The 27,014-nt window shown below is 33.4% G+C and overlaps 1 protein-coding gene across 2 annotated transcripts in view; it reads left to right on the top strand.

Moving 5' to 3' along the window:
* Positions 1–24,526, top strand: part of LOC121431737 — a 56,602-nt gene extending 32,076 nt beyond the window's left edge. The window contains exons 4-7 of one of the 2 annotated variants that reach the window (XM_041629426.1): positions 9,067–9,231; positions 11,025–11,084; positions 11,425–11,494; positions 13,350–13,439. In XM_041629426.1, the coding sequence (XP_041485360.1) occupies positions 9,067–9,231; positions 11,025–11,084; positions 11,425–11,451 (252 nt within the window). In that variant the 3' untranslated portion in view covers positions 11,452–11,494; positions 13,350–13,439. Of the gene's footprint in view, positions 1–9,066; positions 9,232–11,024; positions 11,085–11,424; positions 11,495–13,349 lie in introns of both variants that reach the window. The other variant, XM_041629425.1, reaches the window with a different exon arrangement.
* The last annotated feature ends 2,488 nt before the right edge of the window (positions 24,527–27,014 follow it).

The raw sequence follows: 27,014 nt of genomic DNA on the forward strand, positions 1-27,014 counted from the left end.
AATTTGGAATTGATGACACAAATATTTCAACGTTTTATTCAGGTAGACTTCTTTGTAAGAATTTGATTTCTCTGTTCAATCTTGGAAAGTCTAGAATAAATACCGACCAGAATGTACTAAGGCCAATCAATGGGAAATGTTTTACTACTGAAACCAATGTTTTTACAATTTATTCGGGGAAACAACTTTTGTGTAATAATTATATCTCTCTTTCTAATCCTGGAAAATATGGGAAAGTCCAGAATCTATACAGAATGGAGGAGAGAGAGAGAGAGAGAGAGAGAGTGACATGTTGATGGATTAGTAGTGGCCAAATGCTCATCAAAACAAGAAATGTTATGATCTTTTGACCCTAGGGTGAACCATTCACACCTAATTGATAATTTCCTTGCTGAGAAATAACAACTTGAAGGTGGGGGCCAGTCTATTTGGTTGAAATGCATGATACTAACATCTTGAGGTATCTCCGTTTGTAGGGTTTGACAGCAAATGTGTGCACAAATTGGTCAGGAGAAAAAAAATGGAGAAAAAAAATTTAAAAAATCCACTTGGTCAGACCATGGACCTATTCCGTAATAGGTCCATGGTCAGACCATGGACCTATGCTCATACCCTATTAACAGAGCTCCATGCTCATACCATGGACCTACTGGAGATGATAGACCTAACACTACAGTGTGAGTTAGGTATGTCCTTTTCTTCGTCAGGCCATGGACCCTACATGTTGAGATGATATTTAGAGTTTTAGACTAGAGTATTAAAGATCGATACATCACAATCACAATTTTGTTAGAAGAGTAAGAAGAAGCCTTCTAATTCTACTACTTGAGGTTTGTAAAAGAAAGGGAGTCATATAGGCCTAAGATATTAAGACCTGATTAAGACACGTATAGCATATTCATATTGGCTTCCGGGTAAAATAATACCTCTTGCACATTGTAATTTAAATCTTAATGGTGATCATGCTAATCAAGTAACAATATTTCACAGAGCACTCTGTGTAGACACTCAATAGGTGGTTTCAGACCGCCTCGAAGTTCGCCAGTTCCAGGTATTCTCTGATCGGGAAATTTACCCCGATCAGAAAATACCAGGTATTTTGGTAATGTGAAAGCAAACTACGCGTAATTTCCCCGAAAGAAAATACCCGCTAAATAGTAGGTACTTGGCGAAATTACGAGAACTTTCGTGGGGATTTTTCCAAGGTCGCAGGTATTTTGGCGATGTGAAAGCAAATTACGGGAACTTTTAGCCCAGCATGTCGTTGGGCGCGGCGGCGTGGGTGGCTGTTGGGCTAGTGATTTTGAATTTCGCGCCTTGCCTGCTTATCAGACCATAATGCGCATGCTCGTAACTTCGGGAACTTATCCCGAAGGATGTGTTTCGGGGCGGTGTGAATGCAGGAATAATTAACGGGTATTTTTTAGCCGAAAACAGTTCCCGTAATTTAACGGGGATTCTTGTGATCGAGGCGGTTTGAAACCGCCTAATGACATTAAACACCCAAGGACATGACATGCCTTTTGTGTGGTATAACTTAATGTCCATTCTCAACCTGTTGCAATCAATCACTTGTGCACATAGGAATAAATTTATTTTGATGTCACTCTCCCTTGGTAGTTGGTACTATTTGGAAGAACAGCCCACTCTATTGTTTCTCTGTTCTGTTCTTGGGTTTATGAAAGCAAGGGGGTATAAAATGGATGAAAAAGGGCTAATGGTGATTGATAATGGCCTCAAGTTGCAGAAAAGTTGATTATTGTGAACTGTCATGTGTCAAACAATTGTGGTATTTTGTGTGCAAAATCTTGACATAAGAGAGAAAAATCATGGATCGTTTTTTTGCTGCATATTACTAAAAAAAGTGAATATTATTAAGTATTTTGATAAAACGGATATGAATCAGAATTTGAATTTATTGTGAACAAAATAAAGACTTCACAGAAAAAATCAAGTATTTCACAGTTTATCTCAAACAGGGAGAAAATATGAGGAAAAATAAATAAAAATGCCAAACAAATTTGATCAATAAACATATTCACATCACATTTATTGTATCTTCTGAAATAATTTTTGTTAACATGTATAGATTGAATTGCATAATCTGTTACATGGTATAGCCTTGGCCTAAATAAACGGAATAGAAAAGAACATATATGAGAGTATTTAATATCTATTATCTGTATTTTAGCAGTTCAAATAAGTCCAGGGAAGATATTTTATTATTACCATATATGCAGAGTGACATATTCTGTGTTTTGTAGGGTTACCGTAAATTTGATTTGTTTATTATCATTGTGGTAAAATGCCTGTTGGCTTGCCTGTTTAATGTTATTATCTTATAATCTAGACTATAGAGATATCAATCTATGTTTACGCAAAATTATTATCAAATTGAATTGAATCACTTAGCTTATAAATATTGAAAAGAAAATGAATTCATTGATGAAATCTGAAGGCCAACACAATTTTGCCAATCATATGTGCAGATCTATTAGGCAATTTCCTGCATTGTGTGATCAGATCTTGCAGCCATTTAGGAAATTCTATTTTGATTAAATGATTGATTGTGATGTTAGATAATTGAGTGTCCTTTTTGATTAGTATGCTAATGTAAGGAACATGTGTCTTGTTAACTTGATAATTGATTCTAATAACTAGTGCAAAACCATGTAATTATTGATCAATTATCAACATTCACATTTCATTATGAAACTTAAAAAAAATGTATTATTTGTGATCTTTCGAATGATATGAAAGGGCACAATAATATTCTATTTCGATATTTCCTGTGAAAGTATAAAGGACTTGAAATCTGTTAAAGGAAATTTGAATGATATAAAAAAGAAAAATGAAAATTTATAAAAAGATGGAAATTCATTGAAAAAATAGCACAGGCAATACAGTTTTAATCAATACAGGAAGATTAATTTAGAATTCAGGATTAGGGCCTATGGCTATATAGGCTAATTTTGATGAGGAGAATTAAGAGAGAGATAAAGTTGAGTAAACATCTCTTAAGGTGAACATACAGGCCTTGGCACAAATGGAGGTGATCATTCAATCATTTCTAAATGCAGGGAATCAGGAACTTAGGTACTTTGTTAAAAATATTTTGAAATTTTTAACAGTGTAATGAAAATTATTTGTACATATGACTATGAATGCTACATGTATTATACCATGGACCTATTACGAATTGAACAGAAGATCACCTGCAACATACAAGGGCTTTATTTCCTAATTCAAAGGCAAAATACTCAACTCCATTTGCCAGCATACACCGTACTTGTAGATCTATAAATTGGAGCTGTGTTTTACTTGTACATGTAGTTATACTGCACTGATCAACATTGTAGTCCCATGTATCCATCTTGTGTGTAGTTTGGTGGTGTCAGGGGAGATACTCTGTCTGTGTGTAATTTCTGTTGATGCAGAGAGTGAAAGCAATAAAAAGTATCAAGTTGCTCCCCTTTTTACATCCCAGCTAATCCACTCCCTGGCCAGATATGTGAGGACTCTGGGTTCACTCACTCAAGGATGGTTTAGTTGCCATGGCGACCGGACATTCCTGGGGAGCTGGGTCATGGGGGGAAATGACATCTGGATGCTATCCATGGAAGGCATCAGTCGAAATGAGAATGGTCTTCTCTACTGGAACCAGGTCCCTTTTTTAACTATGGACATACTGTTAAAACCAGGGAGCTGGTTATCAGGGAAGCATTTCGTGAAACACGCTGTCAGTGATTTTCACTTGTAATTGTTATAAGCTACTGAAATCCTTGCATCTGATTGGCTCAGAACAAATTCTTAGTAAGTGAAAATTACTGAAAAAAAATGTTCATGGAACAATCCACAGATGTTGATATCCAGGGGCAGATATAGACAGGTTTTGATAAAAATAGAGGTTGCACCGATAGATGACCAAAAAATGGCTCGGGAACTATAGGAAACCCCTTTTTATTTTGAAGGTATTATCTGGCAATGTATTATTAACTCATAAGTCCTAAAGTTGTTCGATTTCATCAGACATTTCTGACAGCAACAACAACAGATAAACCTCAAACAGCCACACAAACCCTTTGAGCCTTGATCCTTGTCTGTTGATGTCCTGGAACATGTGAGATAGGTTTCCTTCTTCATCACTTTTTAGTGAAAACACCTTATGTTTGCAAAGCACAAATGTTTGTTTCATTATTTGTGTGTATCTTTTAAAATGTTTCTGGTAAACTAATGACAATTATGTTCTTATTAAAAATGTAGACATGATATAGGCCTAGGCAATAGGGTCTATATTTCAAATGAGGTTGAGGGGGAAAAAGACTGCATACAGTTGAGAATCCATCTAGATCTAATCATGGACCTATGATCCAATCTATAATAACTAAAAAATAATGAAAACCACAAGAATATGGGCATTCATTATAATACAAAAGAAAAACATTATGTTTGATGTAATACAAACAAATGTACATAATGCTCGGCCTGTATCCTACCTGTTATTTGTGAAATTTCACTTAAAGTCTTAAACTTTTTAAAAATAAAACTTCAAAATATAATTTATCTTTCTCATTCTGCATCATATTTTGATGGATGTTTTAGTGTTGATGTTGTGCATATTTCAAAACAAGCAACTTATTTTGGGGTGATATTGACCTTTTTGAATAGAATTTATCAACTTTCATTTTTTTAACCAAGTACTATGAGTGCATTTGATCAACTTTCCTGGCCCTGTTGTCTCATACCCCTTTCACAAACCCATCCTCCAATTATCCGCCTAAGAGTAAGGCAGATAATTCAATAAAAATTGCATTCATAAACTCTGAAAATAATCCGCACTATTTTTTATGAGCGCCCGACCTGAAAAAGGCGGATAATTGTCATGGCAACTGCACACACCCCCTCCGATGGGGTTGTGTTGGAAAAGGGTGACCTTGTGACCGCACCATGGCAATCATCCGCATTACTTTGGAAATGTGTTCATAAAATTTGGTCCCGATGCCGCTATTATGCGCATAATTGCGGATATTATCCGCATCATTGGGTGTATGAAAGGGGTGTTAATGTTGCAGAGTTACACATCCAGGGAACCTCCCCATTTTTTTGTTTTTGTTTATAAGATCAAAGAGTCCACGGGCCCTGAATAAATGTGCAAGATGAAAAAAATATCTTTTCCACCAGGCTGAGAGAGGGGAGGATGAAATCCAATTTCATAACAAGATTCAATTCAACACTTCTAAATCTTTTAGGGAAAACAATGGCACAGAAAAGAGAGTGCTTTACCATCTGTAAAGTATATGTTGTGTCTAGTTCTTGCCCAACTTTCAAAGTTCATGTTTATCAGTGGGTTTCCATAGCCAGAGTTGTTTGGATCTTTCTATAATGCTCTGTGTTTCTTTTGTGATCTACAAATTGGCTGTTTAGTTGGAAATTGCATGGTTTGTCAATTGAACTGAATTGAATAATGTCCAATTATCTTTCACCTGTACACTGTGTTTGGGTCTATTGATTTATTAACTGCTATTTGATGGAACCAAGGATTTTCCAACAAAATTATGAGCTGAAATCTACTTTCAAAAGTACTTTTGTATTCTTTTCAATTTAATTCAAACTTTTACACCTCAACTGGCATACATGTAGGCCAACAAGTATAGAACATAGAGACCCCAAAACCTTTCACAGAAATACATAATATCTTTGTCTTTTAAGTCATTGTATTCCTAAAATTTTACAGTTGAAAGCTATGTAGTGTGAAACAAATTCAGACAATAATATAGATGATTGGTTGATTTTTTTTAATAAGCTTTTAACTCTCTTGCAAGTTTTGTGAAGTATTGCAGTATTTCCAACTTGGGTCCTTCAAAATTTAGCCTTATTATAAATGGCAATTTGTCCCGTGATCTGCAGCCAAAATACCAAAATATAAGCCTTCTGTTCAGAAAAATTGCCATAAGTGTCTGCTTGTACTGGATTTCTAATAATGCTTCCACCTCATTTTATTTGGAACTTGAAATGAAAACTTACAGTTCATTCAGCGTAAAGTTTGCATTAGTACATCTTTAAATTTGTGCTGTACCCAATTTCGAGGGTCAGCATTTTTGGTAAATAGACCTGAGAGAGTTTGTCTAGGTGGGATGGATGTTGGATGTTTAGACTGTGGGAACATCCCCTAACCCTGAACCCTTATATTCTTCTGAAGTATAGAAGCTGTGGCAGTGCCAAGTACTGGCATATGGTTCTGCGATATACTTCATTTAACTTCATAGATTCGACAGAGAGTGGCGATTGACCATGCATAGCCTGTTTTGGAACTGCTGACGGAGTCAGATTTGCAGTTGCCTTCCTTCACTAAAATGGGAAAACCTTATGTCTGTATTTTTCTCTGGATGGCCATTTTGTTCCTTTTTTATATCAGTCAAGTTATCTAAAGCTGAATATTGGTATACTTGGTATAGGTATTCATGTACCTCCAAATAGGCCTAGTAGGTATAAGGTCTATGCTATAGGTCTCACACCACTAAGTTTTTGATGTGTGTTGTTGGGTAGTACTGTTGCAATGGACCATTGAAGAACATATACTCAAAGGGGTCAAACAGTGATGCAACATTCTACTTAAAGGTGAAAGTCCAACCTATAAAAAAAAGTTTATTTGATGGAGTAAAAAGAGAAAAATCGAACAGTTCTAATGCTGGAAGTTTTGTCAAAATCAGATGTCAAATAAGAAAGTTTCCCTCAATTCAACAAAAAAGTTATAATACAAATGTGGGAACCAATTAAATCAACCACTTTATACTATTTCTTTGTATTTTATCATGCCAAATATGAAATATCTTATTTTCCCCCTCATTTTATTGTGAAACAGGGTTTGTTTTTTCCTTGAAAGTGTGAGATTACTATTGTTGCTACCTGCTGTCATTCATAAATAATTAATATATGCTTCCTTATTGTTGAATCTGCTAGATTTAAAAATATAGGACCTAAAACTAAAAGAAATTGTGAGAGAAAGAGTGACACTAACTCTTATTTCCATGTTTCTGTGTTGTGCAAGTGTTATGTGAAAAATAAGTTATAACTTTTTTTATTTTGCATCTGAATTTGTTGATTTCATTGAAATTTCCAGTGTTATTCTTATTTTTCTTATTTCTGTCTTTTATTCAAAGTCACTTTTGGTTGGGGTGAACTTGGTCTTTAAAACTCCACATTGCCATATGTAGGCCTACATTGTAATCTATTAGCTTGCGATTGGTGTAATGATAGAAAAAATTACAAATTAATAAAGTATCAGAATGGAAAATGAAAGTTGAATAACTTGCACCGTAAATGAATTAATTGATATCAAATTGCTATGGTCAAATCATGGACCTACCACATTGCTTGTATGTCGTACACGCATGTAGATGTGTAGTATTTTCAAATGAGATATGTAGGCTTATGTTATTGAAAGTAAATAGGCTATTAGGTTCCCTATAGATGTTTATTGCATTTTATCAATATAATGAAGAGTTTGGTGGTAATATTGGTTTTAATGATATTATACAGGCCTATAAATACATCCTGAAATTTTCAGGATGTTTTTTGAAATTCATCTGGGGTTAAAATTAATGAAACAGGAACTTCTATTTTGAGCTGTCAAATGTGTTTCCCCTTCGTATTTTCAATATGGAACTACATGTATTTATGTTACAATGCCGTCTAATTTGTCCAATATTGATTTTATTTTTCATTTCATAAGCTTTGGACATTAAAAAAAATCACATTTAGCATTTTAAGAAGCATTGTTATATCGTTAGAATCAGCTTAGAAAACATGGTCCAATTAAATGAAAACAAAGAATGTTATTTTTAATACTATAGGCCTATGTTCTAACTTTCTATTTGATGATATTAAAGAGAGTGTTCCTGGAGCCTGAGTGGAGCGGATGATACACAATCAATGCAAGATGAAAAAATTTTAACAGAAATTATTGAAAACATGGTTTATTTTAGGAGATGAAGTCATTCATTATACCATACTTTCTTTTCATTATCATTAATATGTCTACCAGGAGGAATATTTGTACACAATATACATGGCACTATCTCCCCTAGTATCTTCATGGTATTTCAAATCATCCATTGGGATTATATTGCGCATGCCATGAGAACTGCATGACATTATGTGGTCAGTCCCAAGCATTGATTGTGGCGTGGTGCTCTGTGTGTGTTGACAGACAGACGGCCATTAAATGCGAAGGACGAAGAAAGGTCAAAGGTCGTGACGATGTAGTCATCAAGAGAGGGGGTGCCTCGACTTTTGGTATCGCTGGATGATGAGCGCTGATATGAACTCTTGTTCCAGAGAATCAACTACCTTCAGTAGCAAAATTTTGAAAATCTAGTTTAGGCCTGTATTTCACCATTTTTAAATTTAAATAATAATAATACAGGAAATGCAAGTGGTCATACAATGACAAAGCTGGCTGCAAGATATTTCCTGTTAAGTGAAAGATCCTGAAAATTTAAAGTTTTCATGACTATCATTCTATTTCTTTTAGACATTTCAGCCTTTTGTTTAAATTCAAGAGTCGCCTGTCAGTGCCCTGCAGCATTTAAAAGATAAAATCAATCTTTCAATTATGCATAGAAATCTATTAGAAATTGTTGAATAATCAGAGATATTGCTGTAATCATATTCTCTTTCAAACATTCAAGTAAGCATAACTGGAAGTCTGTCAAAAGCAAAGATTCACGTTCAAAAACTTACAATCTCGTAAATTTTTAACACACATTTTTCTTTCTTCTATTTACTTGAGTTGTGAACAAATTCTTTTTTAATCATTGAAGTAAATTTTATTAAAGTTGTCAAACCATGTATGAAACCTTGCAATAAATCTTCAGTGTTCTATCACTTTATTCTTCTTCTTGTGAGCTACTAAACTTTTCTGTGGTATCTGCTTATCTCATATGTCATCCATGAACATATTGTAGTCCTATATCATTTTTATGCTGAAAAAGTAAATAGGAATGGAACTTAACTTCATTTACTACCCCAGTTATAAACATATTTCTCCCTTTTCCCCAATCACAGGCAAGACCGAAGGGTGAAGGGTTAACCCCCTACCAAGGCAAAAAGAGGTGTTTTGGCGAGTACAAATGTCCCAAGTGTAAACGCAAGTGGATGAGTGGGAACAGTTGGGCCAACATGGGTCAGGAATGCATCAAATGTCACATCAACGTTTATCCACACAAGCAGGTATGAAAAAAAGTTACGAATTAACGTTTCATATGACGTCTTAAAGTCAACATTATGTTTGAAGGTTTCTCTTTGATTGTAAATTCGACTTAGCATATTTTGAATCTTTTTGGCTTTGAGTGCAAAAAAGTGCTAAGAAGTAGACCTATGTATGCATAATTAATGCTTTGAAATTGTGAGTAAACATGTTAAGTATTTTTAATAGTTTTAATTAAAAGGGGGGAAAATATTAGAATAGGGAATATTGACTGTTGCATCTCAAAGTAGACAGTGAATTTGATTTTTCATTGATGGATAATAGTTTAATCAGTTTTAGGTGATCAGGGTTCTATCCATACCATAACAGCTGCTTTTTAATACAATTTTAAATATCAAGTGAAAATCCAAAATTTTGCGCTTTTGACTGGGAGTGATAAAAACATGATAAAGGGTCTAAATTGGATACTGGAAACATGATTTTTTTTTCAATTGGAAGAAAAACAAGTTCATAAATGTGAAATGAAGTTTGCTATTTGTAGAGAGTTTTTTTTATTACAGGATAACCAAAGATTTTATGTTTCATTTGAACATTTCTTGGTTACATATTTATTAGAATGCTTTATGATAATAGATGTAATTATATCTGAGCAGACAGATTGCAAACAATTTGAAAAAGAAAAAAAAGTTTGAATGTTACTATTAAATCTTTACTGGTAGAGATAACTATGATTTGTTCCAATTCAATGGCTTGGCTTAAAATGATTTTCAAAATCTGGGATATACTTTTATAGACAAAACAAAAACAAGTTGTCTCATCATTGTGAAAATGTATGAGTCAAAACAGACTTCCAGAATCCTATAGTATGGTTTCATCCTGTTACAGGGAAGTTTTTGTTTTGGGGGCTTTTTAAAAGTATATATGGGTCATGATAAACCTCAAAGATCTCCTTGTTGTGCACTGTCTATATTTTAACAAAGTATTTTATATTAATTGTGCACTTTCCAGGTTTCTTTTTTGTGTTATCACTCATCACTTTTGCATGGTTGTTTGAAAGTTGTTTTGCATTTACTCAACTTGAAAAAAAAACACAAAGCCCACCTTAATTCAAAATGTATGTGCTATTCTTACCTTATACATAACAAGTATCTCATTGCATGGATAATTTTGCCACATGTATCCATAGTTATGGTTATTAGGAATTTCCAGGTTTATTTTGAAACATCTGATTGTCTTTCCATTTCCCATTTTTCTTTCTAATTAAAAAAAAATGGGCTGACTGCCAAGTTGGACCTGAGACAGAAACAGTTGCAGAAAATACAAAATAACTTACGTTACATATACTTTATAAGTTTATATGAAGTAACCATATAGATTCTTAGAAGCAAACATTTCAACAATTAACATTCAGCTTTTGTATGATAGAAAATAAAATGAAAGTTTATCCTCAATGCTTTGTCATTTCAGTTCATTTGAAATAGTTGATATAGTAAAAAGAAAATATTGATTTATGATCATTATTCCAAACGGTTGGAAAAAAACTGCCTTCGAGATTTTCATCCTAATCATGGTGAAAATCAAAAGTAGGAACATGAGTTATGAAATCAAACATTTTTGGTTGTCCTTGAAAAATGTCTAATGCCCACAATGATGAAAACGTTAAGAAAAACCCAAGAATTTATATGCATTTTGATGTTTCCATATATTTCATCTTGCATGTGTTTTTGTGTGTAGTTTTTTTTTTAGAGCTCCTTGTGCCTATTATATTCTCCCTGTTTTCTGCTTCCCCCTTCTTTGTTTTCTTAAACCATTGCAGCGCCCCCTAGAGAAACTAGACGGATTGGACGTGTCCGCTTACGACCACCAGAAGGCCAAGGTATAGAGGTTATGCACAACTCTTCTTATTGTTTGTAGATACCATTTTTCTTGTAAATGTGTAGGGTTGTGGGTCCATACACCATTCCTGAGTGGCAACCACAGAATTTCTTTTCCCCCTCCAAATCATGGATACTAAATGTAGGGCTCGTTATAAAAGGACCCATGACGTTCAGTGTTTTATTGGGTTCTTGAAATTGACTTAGTTTTAGTTAATCATTCTCTCATGATTCTAACAGCGTTAGCTATCCTAAAACACACAATTTATTTTGTACTTGGAAAACACCTGTATTTTCAGTTTTTATACTTTTACTGAAAAAGGTTTCATTTTTATCTCAAAGTTTCATTCAGGTGGAGAGAGAATTTGAAGGGTTGTGATTATGAACCAAAGTGACAAGAAGAAATGAACATGTAAGTAGTACTTGATCAAGACTAGCTTTCACGCCATATTTTTACTTTTTTTTACATCTTTTCACCCAATGCACATTGAAGATAAGAGAATTTCCCTAACAAACTAATATCCAATCCTTTTTTTCAGAGCGCTTCTATATGAAAATTCCAATGTAATTTTACTATCAAAGCACAGTTCTTTCATGATTTAATGAGGAATTGAACGGTTTCTTAACTATTTAATTTCAAACAATTGACAATATTTACAAATTATGAGAGAAAAAATGACTTCTGTTTACTTGAGCTTATATATCATATGTATGTCACTTTTAGTTCATTTTTCAAATACAGTTAAAAGTAGAAATGCTCGTCTTAAAGAAATCTGTCATTTTCTTTTGAGACTGGGACATTGATTACAAACCTTTAAATCAGTTGAAATGTATAAAACATGAGTAATCATATCATGATATTTACATAACATTGGTATCTGTACATGTTACTATTTCTGCAAATACATGTGTGTCTCCCTATCTAATCCTTACAAAAATTATAGTATACACAGGTATATTTATTTTGAATATTTCCAAAGTCACTCAGGAATGGGGGTCAATTGAATTATTTTTCATCCTGTCGGGAGTAGGGAGTTGAGCTATTTCATTAAATAAGATTCTTTACAACTTATCTCTGAATTTCATTGTAAGGGTTACCTATTTTTATCTTATTTTCTAATTGCTCAATTATGTGCAGCATTACCAATTTTGTTATATAAAAAACAGCCAAAATAGGATTTTCCTTCTAATATTCTACTACCGTTTTCCACCAAAAATCCAATCTTGATTAAAAATTGTTTATGCTGTAGAAGGAATGCCACGCCTCACTGTTTTCCCGTGTGATGGCGGCCCATTCCAATATCCAATGGTGCATAACCTCTATGTCATATATATATATATATATGTAACAAAAAAATGTTTTGTAGTTGAAAAATATATATATATATATTCATGTTTTATATATATATCAATTAGTGAGAAAGTGCTCTAATTCATGTGCTGTCATTAGTATTATTATTGTGATCCACACTTTGATTTATTTTTTTCTTTTATTCTTTTATTGTTGTTCATTTGCTTGTGAAATATTAATATCTTGCCCATAGCACGTTTGGCTGAGCACATTTTGATGCCTGCCTTTTTTTAACACTTTCACTCCAAGTTGAATTGCCAAAATTGTTTGTCGCTGATTTTTTCTTTTTCAAATGAACAGTAAAAAGTTTTATCATGAAAGTCAGCATTTAAAGTTGAATGTGATAACTAATTAGACATTCTTTGTATGAAAATCATTGCACCAGGAAACACCAATTATTCTTGTTTCATTTGTTCTTTTTTCAGTCAATCAATTGTTACAAATCTGTCTTTATTGACCCTGTACCTTTGAAAATGAGATTTGTAGGGTATGTCTTCAAATTGAATTAACTATTATGAAGCTCATTACAAATTGATATTAGCCTGTTAGTACTAACCTTTAAGTTTTACGTTTTGTTGAATTATAAACTCACCAAATTTCATTCCTGGTATAATTCTTTTTTTTTTCAAGATTTTCACCTTTTTCTCTTTTTTTTAGGTATGGCACCTGGTGAAAAGTGCTATCCATAATTGTTAATGTAAATTCATGCTGTGTATCAAATTACAAGAGTTGATTGCTTTAGATTGCTTTATTTTTTAATTTTTCTTTGTTATAATAATCATGAAAATCTATATTATTCAATACAGTTGTCTTATATTGGAAAGATGAGTTGAATAAGAGGTCTTGTGCCACTAGATATTAATTACACTTTTATTGAATTTCATCCCGTTCTTGGCGATTCCTTTATTTACTATAGCGCCCTCTCGAGAAACCAGATGGACTGGACGTCTCGGACCAGAGCAAGGAACACCCCCAGCACCTGTGTGAGAAGTGTAAGTCGCTTGGTTACTACTGCCGACGAGTGCAGTGAGGTGGCTTCACGACTGACCGATGCGATCGATGACCATTTCATCTCGTCCAATCAAGAAGGAAAACAGCGTACTTCTGGAGAAAGATTCAACCCTTGATCTAATAACAAGAGACACTGTCCCTTTTTCTTTTCTGTAATCCTTGTGATTTTGAAGTTTAAAAAATAGACTTGGACATAGTTGCTAAGTTTCTTTCATTCCCTTTTCTCTTTTTGCTTTCCACACTTAATATCCTATTTGATTTTAAATGACCTAATGTTAAAGTACATGCTTTCTTTTCAATTATGCATACCAGCTTAAATGCAATTATTCATTTGTTTTGTTTTTTGTGTTCAGATATTTGTCTTTGTTTATGCCCTGCACTGTCCAGACATTTGCAAAAAAAATAGTGACAACTGAATGCCAAAGTGATAGGGATTTAATACTAGTCTTTAATAATGCAGGTACCTTGAGTATTAGGAGGGAACAGTAAGAAAGGCATATATACTGGTATGGACGTAATCATACTTTGAATATTAGATTGGTATACATGTAGTTCTTGTGGAGTGGAGGATGAAATCTCTGGGATTATTTCATTGACGTGATGCAAAACATCGCAACAGATGAAGAGAATCCAGGTGTTTCGTAAAGCTGTTCGTAGGTTATGAACAACTTCTCGAAACTAACATCTGGGTGTTACAACTTATTTGAATTGCCTTCTATGAATAGCCTGATGGCTTTGCCCTACCCCCGTAGGGAAGGTGTCAGAGTTTACTTGGGCATCTGCCAAAGGGGAAATTTGACTGCATTTCTTCCTTGATTCATTCAACGTATACATGTTTCTACTGGGAGCTACTCAGAGTCCGTACCGGCCGTGGGTCAGATCATCAAATTTAGAACTTCGTAACAGCTCACCTGTCTAACCTGCAGAATCTTCAAATTCACACAGATTGTTTTGAAGTCATGATCTAAAATCATGTTTTATGCAGATTCTATGTTTATATTTTGCTCGGTTCAGTGCCTATGTTGACAGGCTAAATAATGGCTGCACACATGGCGCTAAAGTCGTGCTTCTTCCTCGGTTTACAGCATATATGAGTCCACCATGAAGAATTAATGAGCCCACTATGTATGTGAATTGATTCACATTAAAGCCTGCATTAATTGTTTAACCCTTTCTTGTTATACTTGCTGATGTAATTAATGGATGAATCTGCATAAAATTTGTTTACAGATCATGGAGTCTAAACCATGCACCTTTGTGTATTCAGACCAAATGTTGCTAACATTTGTTGCACCATATCTTCAAGCTTAAACTGTACACTAATCTTTAATGGAAATGGAGACTGCAGGTATATCTTTGTTAATGCAAGCGATGCGTCTGATTTGGCGAGACACAGACAGTGGAGCACCATCTGCATAAACCATCCTAGCTCTCTTTAGCAATTGTTTTTTATGATCGATGGTGCAGATTTTTCATCCAAAAACACAGCCACTATATATTTGTCGATAAAATGATTAAAAGTGATTAAGGCAGAGGCAGTGGCTGCTCCAAAGATACTGGTTGAAGTTTTGCAGCATCAGACGTAACGCTTACCGCAAGCTTTACGTCTGTTGCTGCAAAGCCTTACGTAATGTGTAAAAGCAGAGATAATAGTGTCTCCACATCAGACTTGTAACCATGAATACAATAGCTACAGTGTTCATCTATATTATAACCTTGCTCTTAACATACCCTTGTCACATATTGGCATCTCATAATACATACTGTCACCTTTTAGAAAAATGAACAAAATTAATCCATAAACTTAGAAATGAGATCTAGTCTTAGCCTTTCTATGTATGTGGCTGACTGTTGTGTGATTGTTATTGATGTAGAATTTTTTTTGTCTTCAGATCCTCAGCATTTATGATTTATTTCAAATATACAGAAATAGTTATATTTGTTTTCAAATATATCCAACCCCTAAAAACTGTCAAGTTGAAAGACTAATGGGGTGTCCGGTGTTGCAAGAAACTTGCGATCAATTGCAAGCGTATTTCGGTCCCTAAATCAATCATATGTCTTCGATTAATTTCAAATTTGCTAGTGATCGCTGTGCTGCTCTTTTCAATACAGAGTGCAATCTGATTTGCTACAACTAAAACTGATCTATCAATTGTAAACTTGCCAAAGATTTGCATTCGATTGCAAATATTTTCTTGCAACACCCCCTAGCTCACAATTCTAGCATTTGCGGATGGTATGATGATCCTTGTTTCTCTCTCATAAACAGAAGTTGTCTTCAGTACTTTTGCAATGGCATGTTCTCTGCCCCTCTTATTTTGCTTTGTGCCAGTACTTAATAGTTGAGTTACTACAGGAATCTTACAAATAAACTCTCTACTCTCATTTCTTTTCATTGGATTACTAGATATAATTATAAACAAAAAATCAAGTGAATAATTCACTCCTTCAAAGGGGTGAATAAAAAAATTCCTAGATTAAGAGTGACCTTCACCTGTTGAGTGAATTTCACCCTTATTGAAGTTGGATTTGTATCGAAATCATAATCATGTTCACTCTAAATTCACTCATTTTTTTTAAAGAGAGTATGTGTATCAGTGATGTTACAAAATATTTGTGTTTAGTTTCTATTTGGTATCATCTATTGCCCTTCAAACTGGCAGTTTGTTGAGGATCTCACTTCAAAGGCACTGCTCCAGCTGGATATGAAATTTGAATTATAATACATTTTGGTCATCTGATCAAATGATCGCAACTTCACAATACTATGAAGCAGGAATAAAAGAATGCTTCAGAATAACGAGTGCCAGCTATTTTATTCTCCTACCCTAGAATTCAAATAATCTGCTTTGTATTAAAGTTCATATCTGATTTCAAGAAAAATAACGTATTTGTTGTCACCCTCAGATATTTTTTTAGTCTTACATGTATTTAATGTATACTTATGGTTTTCTTTCACAAATGAAACATTTTAACATGTCACAAATATATCAAACCAGAGAAACTACCAATGATTATTTTACATAGAATGCCTTTTATGAAGTCACAGCTGTAATGATACAATATTATCTTGATTTGTTTTCAGTATTCTGTATCAGTATTGTTATTCTTCCTAATGTCGTACAAAACTTAAAAAAAAAACCATCACTGATGTGAATTTGGCACTTATTCAATGAGCATGCATTTTCCCCAGTAACCTATATATTTTTTGGTAGTGGAGTCCCGCTACATAGAAAAACACCTAGGCCATGTAATATGAAGCTTAGTAATTGATTGCATGTTTGATTTTCTTGAGTAATTGTACATTATAGTCGATGCAATCAGTCATAAAAATTGTTCTTCAATCAATTTCTGAGCTTTGTTTTAATGCCTCAGAGTTTATTGTAACACAGTATCCAGATGAATGTAATAACTGCCAAAGAGGATTAGATATGCCTCCTTCTTTTTTTTCTATTCAAGCATTAAAAAAAAAACCTGGCTGAAAAATAATGGATCTTATGTATATTTAGATTAAAAAGATTGTACATGTTGGGTGTTCACTTTTATGCAAATTTTATCAACAAGTTGTGGATTTATATATTTGTCATACCTTAAATGGGTTTTTTATTGTTCATGTTTAAAGCTTATGAAAGCCTAGTATGTTACCCACAAGTTGTAAATATATATAGTTTCTAACTAAAGATGTGTACTATTAATATCTTTGTTCAGTTTTGTATATTTGTTGGACAGAGAAAAAGCTGTTAATGTATAAGAAACGGAGCACAAAATAAACATTCTCTTTGCAGTGGAATCCCTAATCATCAACCAAATGCAAGATAAATTAATACCGGTGGAGTGGTTGAGAAAATGATGCATTTCATAGCCAGTTGAGATTGGTGCCTCAATCTCTACAAATTTGACATGAAAATACAGTTAATCATGCTTTCAGAGAAACTCGATTGTAAATGTTGTTGGTCATGATCGTTCAGTATTAAAGAAATATCTGAATTGTAAAAGGAATCCAATGATTCTCTGAGCTATCTCATAAATTAATCATGTAATAGGAAATGAATTTTCTTCAGATAATTGCGATCATGAGACATATTTTTGCATTATTCCTTATTACAATTATTTCTTGTTTCAATTATTCCATATTTATTCACATTATATATGAGACTTTGCAATGTGTGCTAAACTGAAAAGTGCAAGAAACTTTAATGTATATGCATTCTGAATAGTTATTTATAACCATATTCATTCTGAGTGTACTGGGAACAGTTCAATATTTATCATGAAAAGAGTTGGGCAAGCAATAGAAAATCTCTTCAGACTATTTGCAGAAAGTAATTTTCCATCAACTAATATTTCTGAAAAGTAACATGTCACTATGATCATGCTTGTTCAAATTCAGGGCAATTATGGAAAGTATCAACTTTTTGTAAAACAAACCATTGGTTATAAAGTGATTGTCAAGGTATATTGACATCTTGGATAATCTCCAAGTAAAGATTAACTTCTTGGAGTGGCTATATACAATGAAAATCGTTAATACTTTAGAAAAAGTTGCCATAAAAATGTATATATTTGCCAATGCAATTTATTATCTGGTGCTGTATCTAATCAATATAAAAAAATTCTTGAGTAAGCTGTTGAATTTTTTGCTCTGGTACTACAGTTATTTTTTGTCTTGCCGCAGATCTTTAAATTGTACAGATTCGGTGATACACATTATGGCAGATAAACAAACATTTCTAGTTTTGAAAAGAAAAAAAAATAGCTTGTTGATTTGTGAACCAGCTAAGAGGGAGAATATGTTAAATGTATTTCAAGTCACTTACACTATTGGATATATCTGAATGGTATTTGCATATATTTGCTCGAGAAAAACAAACAAACAAGGCAACAGATTTTCTCAATGTGTGAAGATTCAGACAGTTTCTGGAAATGTAAAATATGTTGTCTGTCTTATTTAACTTTTGCTGCCTTTTGATTAATTTCCAAGATGTGTAAATAATATTGCCTTTGAGATGAGAAGGAACAGACATTTTGAAGGTCCAAGGTTGGGTGTCTCAAAATCGTTCTTGTCAACCAGAGTTTCTTTTCATAATAGTCCATCATACATCCAGTATTAACAGAAGTTGGCTTTTAAACACTTCATTGCCAGGCTAGCAAGATGGCAGTAGGTTGTACATGTGCAAGGATATCTAATTCTGTGCGCCTGGCATAAAGGCGTTAGCTCAAACGCATGCTTCGCAAAATGCACCCGAGAATTAATGCCCTTGTACATTACTAACGGGAATGGGAATTTACATATATATAAATCAGAACGTCCTTACATCAGCCAGGAGACATCATGATCATAAAGCGTTGATTGGTGCTGTTAAATAAATGATACATGTTCATGAGAGCATTATGGAATATACACGGCTTAGTTTTAAGTCACAATTCATTTCCCTATCACTCTGACTTATACATGTATGTCACTCCATTAAGTCAGGGGTGCTACTTTTCAGACTAAATTCTGGATTGATACTTTTTGAAACATATTTTGGTCATAGAAAGTGACATTTTAATGTTGGAAAAGAGTCATTCTAGATGGTTTTCAGACTTTTTAATCATTTGTTAGTGGTATCCCTGATTAGTAGAATAATTTTGTAGTGTAAATTATCATCAATACATGAGCCATGTTCAATTTCATTTATTGGTATTAAGCGCATGTCTGCATTGCTACATACAGATGAATTTCAATATTGCTGGTTAGTATCATTGAGTTAGTTCCTTTCAGGTATATGTAGGTGTGATCATGTGATGTTCCTAGACTTTAGAGAATCAAAGTAACTAGTATCTTTTCCCCCTCCTGTGCGCCCCACCCCCCCAAAAAAATGAAAAATAAAGTAAATAAATAATGAATAAATGAATAAAATGAGTGACTAGATAATAAACAAATACAGGATAAATGAATACAAAATGAAATGGTATAAAAAAGTAAATAGTCGAAAAATCAACCGAGCGGTTAGAAATAACTAAAAAACTCAAACATATTGGAAGATACATAAATACAAATACATTATCCAAACATCACATTTACTACTTCTTTTTAATTTCTTTAAAATGAAGTGAATGTCAGAAAATTGAAAATAGAGGTGTACACATGGTTTTAATGGTTCCTTAGTAAAGACATCATAATAAATGAAAGGGAAACAAATAGGGATCTGCAAAGAAGCAGCATTGAAAGTCCAAAATTTATCCAAATCGTTTGGGGGGGTAGTAGTGCAGTCAATAAAATCACTGATTTGAATACTCTGTAGGATATTGAGCATCTCATATAAATAGCATTTGTAGCATGGGGAGAGGCTATTAATGCCAATGCAACCCATTTTTTCAAAGGGTTTCAACACATTCAGTGGATTTAATACTACTCCTCGGAACATAGAGTGCTTTAACCCATGTTTGGCCAAATTTGGTGCCAGCCAAACCTCTGGAGAATTCTTGGTACAGTAATTCTCTTTGGTTGTAATTACCTCACTCCAATTTGATCTGACTTCGATTTCCTCTTAAGGGGGTTGTTTCTTTTTGGTTGGCAGTGTCAGTTGCCTTTCAAGTTACTGATACTGTTTCTTGAAATGTCACCTAAGGTTAAGAGTCAATAGCATTCAAGTATTGTAGGCACAAGCCGTTGGATTGTCGAAAACACACTAGAAGGGTCTGAATTTTTAGCCTAATTGATGCTGAAGGAAACAAAGTGCTTTGTAGCCTTACAAATAGCACAATAAGTTAGAATTTGCTTGAGACCCTTTTTCAAGACATAAATACATGAACATACATTTTGGCATTTGCCTTTCCGTAGGAAAATGCTCAAAGTGCTTCGATTGTTGAAATGAATCAAAAGGGGTCTGATTTTTAAGCATACGGGGGCCTGGATGGAAGTTTGTACCATATGACCTGACAATGTAGCGCAATAAGTTAGAGCTTGTTCTAGACCCCATTCCAATACGTATGTGTATGTGCATTGAAATAGCGCCTTTCTATATTAAAATGCTTGAAGTGCTTCTTATATATATGAAATATAGAATAAATCTCCTCTCCAAATGCTTATAACGCTCATAGAGGAAAATAATCAGAGAGAAGATTGAATAGTTTTTAGTGTGTTTTTGAATAAGTATACAGAACACTACCTGTGAGCAAATTGTCATTAAGAGTCAGCTAGCATACCAATTTTGTATTAGTTTTTATTTTCTCATTCATTTTCCTGCTGTGTATCTGAAGAAAAAAAGCCAACTTCTGCTGAATATTTTGATGTTGCTGCACTATTAAGAAAACAGAAATCTAATCTGCATCCCTCCACAGAGATGAATATCTTCTTTGTATAAAATGGAAAAAAAATCACTGCTTTTCAGGAAGCCAGATCTTTGTGTTTTCTACTTGCCTTCCCTATTTCGTGATCGGTGTGCTATTTATCAGATGTGTATAATCTTCAGTATTTTAAAAAGCCGAGAAAAGAGGAAAATATTTTGTCATATTTTCTATTATAGACGTGATATGTGTATTTAGGTCAGTAACTTCATATGGATTTTTTCTTTATCTTTTTTTTCCTATGGCAAAGAATAAAAGAGTGTCATTTTTAAGTTTGATATATGTGTATAAATGGGTAGTTAGATAAATTAGATGTTACAGTTTATCGTTTAAATGAATAGAGATAGTTGATGTTCTTATTTTTCATGATTTTTAATATATCTTGTTTATGGTACTAACTGTATGTGAGTTAATTGTGAAGAAAAGTTGTCAATATATTTCAATATATATATCTAATGCTCTTTCTTTTGCACTTGATATTCAAATTTGTATTATTTGTTAGAATGTTCATCTTATATTTTCTTTGGAATAGCCAATGTCATTTTCTTGTATATCAAATCTTCATTTTAACTGTTGATTCTTTCATTTCCTTGTTGAATGTATTCAAAATGGTGTATTTCTTTTTGAGCCCTTTTGATTATGCATATTTGTACAAACATATTTATGTACATAACATTGCATTTACATTGTGAACATTTCTTATTTTAGGCGTTCTCATTTGCATTTTAGACCTTACTTTTTCATACATCTCATGATTTCATTTGATTTTCATTAGAGTAGGACATTATTTGTTCGTAAATGAATTCTGATATAATTTTTGTTTTTGCATTTTACATGTCAAGAACCAGCTTTTCATTGTTTCATGTTCAGTTTTTCCCACCATAAAATTCCAAAGAAATTGCCACTTACATTTCAAGTGGAAAAATGATATGAAATAGAAGAAAACAATAGTATGTCCCAATTCGGAAACTGAAAAGTTAATTGAAAAAAAAAAACCTTTCTTAGTGATAACACTTTATAAGAAGATGCAAGTGCCCCTCTTAGAATTCTTTTAGAAAGGATGAAAGTAAAATTTTAAAATGATTATTGTAACAAGTTGGTTTGAAATGATAAAAAAATTGTTGCAGAGTAATTTGAAGACTCAAAATAACAGTAGATATTACTGTGTTATTTTGAATTGATTGGAAATTCGAGTACAATCATGACTCTTGCCAATTTGTAAGCTATACTAATCTTGCCCAAACAGTAAGCAACTCATAAATCAGTAGCTTTTAGAATTATTAGATGGCAGGTTTTCAGAATCAGTAGGTATGTAATCAGTAGGCAATGATGTCAATGAATTATTGCAAAACAAACAAATTCTGTTTACATTCACAGTAACACAGTTATATTCTGCTTTCAATTATTAACATGCAGTCTTTCACTCAAAATAAATAAGATAAAGATTTGATTTCAGGTGTATTTGAAAGTATTATTACTTACATCCCACCCTTTTATGTCTAATAAATAATCACATAATAATATGCTTAAATGCTTCAGTTAGATAATGTAGAGATTTGATGTGTACTTGCATTATAAATAGGTAGATATGCTCACTTGCCAAACTAACACCGTCATTTTGTTCTTTAACCTTAATCTCCCCTTTGTGTTTAAAACTGAGATAGACATTATCGTAGAGTCATTAATTTTTCTTTAGCCATATCTGTGGGGTTTTTTTTAAATATATACCCCTGGATATTTTTAATGGGCCAAAATCAATCGAGACAACTCACATGGTATTTTGTATTTCTTGCCCTTTTCCAATTCTTAACCTCTGCCAGATTCAAAGTGTAATAAATTTCCAACTTATTGGAATAAACTAATATTTTTGTGCCAATTTTCAGTTTATTCCAATGCAAGGTTATCTATCTATTCTAGCAAATCCAGAGTATTTGCAAAGTGAATTTAGATTTTTCTCATGATAAAAAGATGGAAAGTGCACTAATTGACTCCTTATTAAATGGTCTCCCAAATTAAGATATTTGTTTAGAACAATAATATGTAAGTTTTGACTCATGTAAAACGAATCACATGGTTTTTGTTGACAATGTAATATTACATTCAAGTAATGTTCTTCCTTGTGGTTTTTGTGCTTCCACACAAGTTTGTTCCAAAAAAAGAAATTGCAGGTAACTGTTTATAGATATGATGGATATATCAATTATGAAAATAATTCAAAGGTGTTCAAAGTCGTTTGTTGGAAAGAAGGTATAATATAGATTTGTTGAAAATTGTTCTTTTTTTACCAGAAGTATGATGAATATATTTACAACATTCATTTGCGGTGTTGAGATACTTTTCAAGGCTTGAGGTGTTTTATATATATTTGGGTTTTTTAAGATACCATAGTTTTATTGGATGTTTCTTACAAATTAATATTATTTTATTGATAGTTGGCTATAGGTCTATATATATACTCGTACATTAATGTTGTGCCATTACTACATTGAGTTCTTCAGATTTTGTTTAGGATTGATGTTGGCATAGCGATCCTGGGTAGTTATAAATACATTCACTAGATTTCAAAAATTATATTTTACTGGAGCCAATTTGAGCACCCCCAACAGCCTTGCAAAATGCAAATATCATGATCTAAAGTGTAGAAAATAGGGCCACATGCAAAAGTAAAATAGAAGACACGTAAAATCCTTCGCTTTTATTTTTCTTTGAGTGGAATATGTTGGAACATTATGATTTTATTTCATATTTTTTCTCATAATTGTAGTTTAAAACAAATCCAAAACTTATAACTTGGTAGAATGGTTGAAATGCCTAGGTTATGTTTGTCAAAAGTCTATAAAATATACTTAAAGGCTACCTCTTTTGCAGAAGACGATAAAACAAGTTATACAAAGCAGGACTTGTAGCATATTTTTTCATTTCAGATTTCCTGTTTCATTTTTGTCATTAAAAATTTATCAGTACATCAGTGGCTTCCAAATTTTAATATGTGTATTTGCAGAAAAAAGGAAATATATGTCTTAACCTTGATTCTAAACAAAAAAAATATACTTGTAAATATTGTGGGAAAGTATGTACATGAGTGTTCTCAGTTGTATTTTAACCTGCCTTTTCTTGAAGAGAAATTAATGGAAGTCTGGCTTGGAATATGTACTTTGTTTAAAGAACCCCCGGCTGTATATTTAGAGTACCGTAGACAGAGATGTTAATATTTGTTTGTTTCTTTTTGTTTTGAATGTGTGGTTGCATTCTTAACCATACAATAGTGTACAGTAGTTACAAGTAAGATTAGCAGTTATTATTTTGGTCATGAGTAATAACAAATTTAAAAAGCAGTAAAATGTAGGTTATTTTATCATAAATCAGTTTGTATTCACTATCAAAGCGTACAATTTAGGGGATCGTCTCACCTTTCAAAATACAAGGTTTTGAATGTACAGTGTATATTTGAGTGAAAGACAGTTGAATATTATGGGCACTGTCAGCATTTGTTTAATATGACAAGAATTATACTGTCACTTGAAAAAGTCAATGGGACAATTTCAATATTTCTGTTATTGCCAACAGATCAGTAGGGGTGTTGGGTTTGATTTTTCTTGCAAAAGAAATGTTCTTCATTTGGGGATTTTGAAATTTCTAGACTATATGCTCCATACCATATGAGCAATTCATACCTTAGGTAATACACTGCCGTGTTTATAACAATGTGTACATTAAATGATGAATTTGATAGTGTATTATCATTCTGCAAAGTTACACAAATCCTTATCTGTTATAGGATGCAGCATTTAGGTATAAGCTTTTTTTTTACAAAAAATAAATGCCTAATGCTTTTTCCATTGGGTAATGGTTTAAGATTCCATACAGAATCTTCATCTATAAATCAATTACTGTATGAATGTGTTTATAATAGCATATCCAACATGGGCTTTTTAATCATATCCTAACCTCTGAAGCCAGGAAAGGTAAATTTTAAAAAATGCTTTTAAGATAAAGGGTTACAAAAACATCTTGTATGACCTTCCTGGTGATAATTTTCTGCTTGGAAAATTGTAAATATGATAATGCTGCTACACAATAGTCTTCTCAATCAGTGTTAATTTGTTTCTATCCTCGTTCTTATGCCAATTATGTTATTGCTCAATAGTGTGTATGTTGCACGCTATTGTTTTATGTTTACCATTGTAATTATACCATTCTTATCTTTTGTTTGCATGCTTTGAAAACCATTAAAATGCTATTTACTCTGAAGAAATATGAGTGTAATTGATATTCTTTTGTTTTTTGTTTGTGAGAAGGGGAGGAGGAAGAAGGAAGTGAGTCTAGCGGTGTGTTTGGATAAACATCTTGAGGTTATAGAAAGGAGAAATCGATTTGGAATTATCAACCTTGGTTGAGGGTTGTAGTTGTATATATTTGTTACTACAGTCACACTGCCAAAGCCAACTCCAGACCGTGGCGCTTTTCAGATTTCTTTCACTGAGATTGATTGGGTCTTCATGATGGGGTCAAGCAAAACTTCATCCCTGCCCCCCCCCCCACTCCAGGTTCGGAGGGACCGCATGCGTGTTCCCAAAATGTCCGGTAAAGGGGTATTTTATCGCGGGACAAGTCCGGCCCGCGATTGTAAAGTAAGGGGGGTGTATTTGACTTTTCACCGGAGATTTCTTTAAAAAGGGTGTTTTTTTTTCTCTCTCTCTTTGGACTCCTGAGAAATCTAAAAATCTTTCCCAAGGAATAGAGGGTTCCCACAAGCAGCCATATTGGAGGACAAACAATAAAAACCTGTGCATCAGACTATGAAAAGTCCTTGTTTTCATGGTTTTGATATATTGTTTTGTCCTCCATCATGACATCAAGGAAAACCTCTATTGCAATGACAGCTTACCCGAGATGAAGGGGGGGGGGGTGTCTGTCCTGAGATAGGGGGCTGGAATGAGAGCTTACCCGAGAAAGGAGGGGTACATTGAGCAGTGTTCCGGATTTAAGGGGGTCTCCAACGCAGGAAAAGCCTGCAAAAGAGGGTTCAGAAATTTTGGCAGACAAGATATAGGTTGGTGCTTTCAAAGGAAGGGAACAAGCATAGGTGTACCCTCAAGAATACTGAGTGGGGTTCCAGTCTTCATCGAGAGGGCCCAGAAAATAGAAACAAAAATTTGGAATGAAAGTTATCTATTATGGGGCAAGAGAGGGAGACATGCATATATGAAATAAACACAGAGGTCTCACGGGCCTAATTACTAGTGGTAGGCCATAGATATTCATTCGAGCCAACCCATTGCTATTTTTTTTATTTTGATATGGCTGATTGACAAAGTGTATGCATATGATTGTCCATCTAACACTGATTCTATTTTTGGTAATTACTGAACTTCCTTTTCCCTAATTGGGAAGAAATATCACCAAGTTTGGACTATATTGTGACTGGCGGAAGGATTAGGGCTATTTTGCTGTTTGAGTTGATGAATCTGCTCCCCCCGACGGTGTCTTCAAACACGCCAATTTATTTTCAAAATGAGCCGGTCGAGGGACCCTTTTCTGGTCAGATATGGATTGCCAGATATAAATCCTATCCACTGGTAGTAAACATTCGACCCCCGAATTTCATCCTTATTTTTTATGAATTTTTTAAAGTGCCAATTTAACACATGAGTCTATGGGGAATGAATTAGGCCTGTGAGACCCAGAGTGGGTGTCAAACTTCAATCTTAAAATATATAGGCCTGTATTATTCAGGAAAGCAAAAATGACTACTAAAATAAAAATATATATATTTATATATCCCTTTCATTTCATGTGACTAAGCATTGTAGTGGATTGCATTTTAATAGTGAAATTCATGCGGAAAATGTAAATTGATTGAAGAAAATTTAATCTAAATTAGGAACTAGAAAAGTAAAATTCAATATTTTGATATGGTTCGTCACAATGCTGGTCTCATTTACAGGTCAAGTCCACCCCAGAAAAATGTTGATTTGAATCAAAAGTGAAGAATCAGACAAGCACGATGCTGAAGATTTCATCAAAATTGGATGTAAAGTAGGACAGTTATGACATTTAAAAGTTTCGCTTATTTTTCAAAAAATAGTTATATGCACCACTCGGCGATATGCAAATGGGAGACAGTGATGCCCCTCACTATTTTTTCTTTTTTATTATTGAATTATATAATATTCAAATTATACATTTTTGACAAGCAACTTGACTGAACCATAAAATGTTAAACAATGGTAAT

Source organism: Lytechinus variegatus, chromosome 18 (genome assembly GCF_018143015.1).
Source record: "Lytechinus variegatus isolate NC3 chromosome 18, Lvar_3.0, whole genome shotgun sequence".
Classification (NCBI taxonomy): domain Eukaryota; kingdom Metazoa; phylum Echinodermata; class Echinoidea; order Temnopleuroida; family Toxopneustidae; genus Lytechinus; species Lytechinus variegatus.